Genomic DNA, 4,910 nt, shown 5'->3' on the forward strand with positions numbered 1-4,910 from the left:
GAGAGAGAGAGAGAGAGAGAGAGAGAAAGCTAACTTCTTCTAAAATATTGGGGAAAAGTCAGCGATGTTCTCTAATGTGGCCAAGACAGATCTTCTGAACAACCAGTTCTCTGGTCCCGGGGGGCACTAGTCCCTCCATGTACCCCTACTTTGCTTCTTTGCCTGCTCTTCCTCCTATGTGATGTAGGAGATGTACGAAGAAACTAAGGCACAGGAAAGCCAAAGGAGAGAGTCAGTTGCCCCCAACCTCAGCCCTCCTCAACTTGCATGAGTTCCGGCAACTTATTTATTCATATATCAAACTTCTTAACTGCCCATCTGCCTCACAACTTGGCCTCAGCGCCCCGTGTCCAAGAGAGAGGTCCCCCCCAAGTCTCAAACCAAGAACCCACCTCTTTAAGACTGATCATGGCCATGTAGATGATGTTTGTCCCGTCCCGACGGAAATGAGTGTGTGGCTTGTCCTTCAGGATGAAGACGATGTCGGCCGGGATGTTGTCAGGGGTGGCATCTCCTTCCTTGGGGAAGGTGATCTTGGTGCCTTCCTTCCATCCTCGCTTGATGATGATGTTCAGGATCTTGTCCTCGCTCCGCATCGTTCGCCCGTCCGGGTTCAGCCGCCGGCGGGTGATCTTCATCCGCTTTGTGGCACCGTGGTAGATTTCCTCCAGAGAAACCTTGAGCTCGTGGATCACGGGGGGATCCTGCACCTTCCGGCGCATGTGGATGGGCTCCGGGTGCCGCCGATGGACCCCGTTGAGGCCATTGAACCCAAAACGGCTGAAAGCACTGAAGGGATCGTCGCTATCGTCGTCCACATCCATGCTGTCCTCGTGGTCAAAGCCGTTGAAGACCCTGGATCGGCTACTGCTGAAGAAGATGTCGAATGGGTTGGAGCCCCCAAAGAAGGAGGCGAAGGTGGCGTGAGGGTCTCCATGGAAGGTGTAGTGGAAGGTGCTTCCAGAAGGTCCAGAGGGACCACCACCCGTTTTGAGTCCTGAAAGAGAAGCAAACGGAAGAACCATCAGCGAAGGCCACAGGGAGCAGAGATGCTGCTTGGACCTGCAGCAAGAAGAGTCACAGGCTTGGCCTGCCCACAGTCCTCAAGATCCAGGGGCAGAAGCAGGGCCCCCACCTCAATTCTGCCCTCAAAACCTGGCCCTGCTCCGGCCCGTTTTGGGAGTTCAACCTGCTGTGGCCCTTGACCCCCCAGGCTGCACAGGCAGGAAAATGAGGAATGCACAAACTCCTGGGATGGCTGCACATCTAGCAAAATTTGGAAGGGACCTTGGAGGTCTTCCTAGGTCAGGGGTAGGCAACCTTGGCTCTTTTATGACTCGTGGACTTCAACTCCCAGAATTCCTGAGCCAGCCTGGCTCAGCTTGGAAACCTCTCCCTTTCCCCTCAGCATGGCTGGCTCAGGAATTCTGGGAGTTGGAAGTCCACAAGTCATAAAAGAGCCAAGGTTGCCTACCCCTGGACTAGATCAACCTGACAGATGGGACCCGCTCTAGAGGAGTGGGGATTACGCCTTCTTCGGGCATTCTGGCTGCCACTTAGGGGGTCTGTGGTCCCAAGAAATCCTGAACAGGTTAATACAGGTAAGTCCTTGACATCTGACCGTAATAGAGCCCAAAATGTATGTTGCTAAGTGAGTTTTGCTCCATTTTATGACCTTGCCACCTTGCCCCTGTCCTAGTCCAACCCTCTGCCCAAGCAGAAGACCCTGTACCATTTCAGACAAATAGTTGTGTATCACTTGGCTGATCTCTCTCATTAGGTTTGTAACACTGGGGTCGAGATTAAACACTATGGGGCACTCCACCCCATGGCCACCTCGGACAGGGGAGGCTGATCATGAGGGTCTAAGCACAGTCAGGCTCTCAGGAGGACCAGGTTCTGCAAGGACCAAGCCACCGGTCCGGCCCAGGTTAATTGAAGGGGACGCTCGCCATCCCAGGCGTTTGTGCAACCCTCGTTTTCCTGCTCAACTTGGGGATCCAGGTGGTCTTGCATGACAATCTCTGCTCAATTCCCAAAAAAGCCAGGTCAGAGTTCTCCTCCTTCTACATTTGCCCGGATGCAAGGAAGGAATCCCTCCATCTGAAGTTCTTTTTTTTTTTTAACACGTTCCTATCGTCTTTCAGTTAGTTGAAAAGCCTCGGAGACCTTGTGCCTTGAAGAGGCATCCAGAAGACAAGCTGGAGCACCTGCAGAAACGTTCTCTCCTTCCTACTCTCCTAGGGGGGCGGGCTCTCACCTCTGTCAGGCACCCCGATCCAAATCGTCCATGAAAAGGACTCAGCCCCAAAATCAGAGGTGGAGGAAAGCAGCCCCCACAGAAAGACCAGCCCTGGCCCTCCTCCCAGCCGCCTGTTAAAAACGAGGGGGGGGTTGCTTCCCTCAGATTTTCAGGGCAGGCGTGGGGGCAGAACGCCGGGAGGAAGGTCAAGGTCTGGGGCAGCAATTTCTGGATGCTGTTTGAGCAGCTGCCCTACAGCTGTTGGCTTTTAATAAAAGTTCAGCAGCAGCCCCTGACCAAGGGGAGAGAGAGCTCAGCTAAAAGAGGGGAGGGGTAAAGGGAGGGGAGGGCCGTCGACTAATATAAGGCTCCCACTTTGTGGCCAGAATGTTTCCACCACCACCCCTCCCCCAAGGTGGGCATTCTCTGATTAATAGGCTAAATTAGGATGGAAGGGGCATGTTCTCCCTTCAACTCTAAGGTCTTGTTGACTTAATTCCTCCAAGGGAGAAACATGTGAATGGATTTTCCCCCTCCCTCCCCCCCCCCCCCCCCGATCTTCAGGGACCTCACTTTGCTTCCTAGGACCAGCGACAGGAGCAATCAGCCCTTGTCAGTCACTGCTCTGACATAATTAGAAGGCGCATTCAGAGATGACGCCAAAGAGCTTTTATTTTTAGACCCTGCTGGAAGCTGGAGCCCCCCCCCCCAAACTTCCCCAAGGAACAAGCCAATTCTGCTTGCCCTCCCCAGGGCCTTGGCTGCCCCAACCCCAGGAGCCCTCCAGCCCTAAGAGCTGCCCGCTCCCCAAAATGTGAGGAGTGGAGTAGAAAAAGGAGACAAGGCACTGGAGACAAGGGTCCTACAGCCAGGCAGCAGCCTCAGTGACCCCTGACTCTCCCAGAGACATTGGCTATTGCTGTTCCCCCTTCCCTGCTCCTGTCCCCGTTCTTTAAAACCTGCACCGTGGCTGCAACATGCGCACAAAACATAATTTTGCAACTTGACTCAAATGGGGGAGCCTTTGACTATTTTGCAAGGAAATAAGCTTCCCAGGCAGGCAACCGTACCCCAAATTCTTCACTATGGGTTTTCCATTTAGCAAATGAAGAAGTCCAGGGCCACCGAGTCCCCCCCATTTATTTATTTAATTTATGCCTCTTCCTGGGCTCCTGAGTTATTCCTAGCTGCCGGGTAACGAAAACAAAACAGCCTGCCAAAGTCGCCACGCTCCCTCGCTGCCAAACAGCCTGGGATAGCTTATGAAAGGATTACTAAAATTGGGAAAGGCTCTTCAGGTCCAAACACAAACACACACGCACACACACCAACACCAAGAGCAACAGCAGCAGCAGCATGGACTGAAAAGGAAGCAGAAGGCACCCTGCATTATGCCACGTGAAAGGCCTGTGCCCATCCCGCATACACCTCAGCGGCCAGAAGGAGCCAGTCCTGCCCAGGGCACCCCGGGCAGAAAGAGTCTGGATCTGCCCTCAAGAGCCCCTTTGCCTGACAGTGAATTGGGAGGGGATGTGGGGGCTGACTTGAGGGCCTTGGCCAGGGAGAAGTTTGGGGGGGGGAACCAAAGAACCTTTGGTTCTGCGTAGCGTGCCAAAGCAATCAGAGTCCTGCTTACCTTCTTCTCCATACTGGTCATAAACGGCCCGCTTCTTGGGGTCGCTCAGCACGTCGTAGGCCTCAGCGATTTCCTTGAACTTGTCCTCCGCGTGGGGGTCCTTGTTTTTATCCGGGTGGTATTTGAGGGCCATTTTGCGGTAGGCCTTCTTGATCTCATCCTCATTGGCTCCCGACTGGATCCCCAGGGCCTTGTAGTAGTCCTTCCCCATGGCCGAGACGGTGCCAGCCGTGGACTCCTTGTTCCTGCACCAGGGAGGGAGAGACCCAGATCATGGGAGAAGAGCCGGGAAGGGGCGGCACCGACGGAGTTGGCAACTGAAGGGCACCACGTGACCCCTGCCCGGACAGCCTGATCCTGCCCACAAAGAGGCGGGAAGGAGAAGCAGATGGGACCCTTGGAGCCCCTGCCGGCCATCGCCACTTCCAGGCAAGGCACCGCAGCAGGGGAATCCTCCGAGCCGAACAGGCTCTTTTCCCCAGACGAGACGCCAGCAGATTGCCTTAAAAGAACCCTTCCTCGATCGAGCAAGCCAGCGCTCAGCCCGGGAGTTCACGCAAGGACACGTTCCCAGCATGTACCGGCAGAGACGGCAGAGGATGGAGCTGTTAGACGGAGACATCTTGAAATGGTAGCAAGCTATTTTTAAAGAACTCCCAAACGAAAGCCCGCCACCGCAGGGAAGAACTGCCCGAGGGCAGAGCGCTGGGACTGGCAGCTGGCATCCGAAGGGCAGGGTGGCTGCTGCCTGCTAGGGGCCAGTAAGCTCCAACCCTCTCCGGCCAAGCCAGCCCAGACTGCTGGGGGTTGAGGCACCCCTGGAGGCACTGCAGAGCCCCCAACCCACCTCTGGAGACAGTCAAGTCAAACAGATCTGCACCCCCAGCTCCAGAGTGCCGCTGAAGCTGAATCTCCCCCATCCTCTCACTGGGGCAACAAACCCCAGAAAGGGGCACCAAAAAAGCTCACAGTGTTGCATTCACCGTTTTGCTGAATTTCAGAAATTTGAAGGGATAGGAAAACCCCCACATA

The 4,910-nt window shown here is 54.9% G+C and overlaps 1 protein-coding gene across 1 annotated transcript; it reads right to left on the reverse strand.

The window, feature by feature from the left end:
• Nucleotides 1-392: 392 nt before the first annotated feature.
• On the reverse strand, nt 393-4,123 carry DNAJB5 (DnaJ heat shock protein family (Hsp40) member B5; the record flags this gene model as incomplete). Its single annotated transcript, XM_015828548.2, has 2 exons — nt 3,879-4,123; nt 393-997 (listed from the first exon to the last, which is right to left on the reverse strand). Coding segments are annotated over exons 1-2 (816 nt in total), but the record flags the coding sequence as incomplete, so codon positions are not given.
• Nucleotides 4,124-4,910: the final 787 nt, after the last annotated feature.

Source organism: Protobothrops mucrosquamatus, unplaced genomic scaffold (assembly GCF_001527695.2).
Source record: "Protobothrops mucrosquamatus isolate PMUCROS unplaced genomic scaffold, P.Mucros_1.0 scaffold4648, whole genome shotgun sequence".
Classification (NCBI taxonomy): Eukaryota; Metazoa; Chordata; class Lepidosauria; order Squamata; family Viperidae; genus Protobothrops; species Protobothrops mucrosquamatus.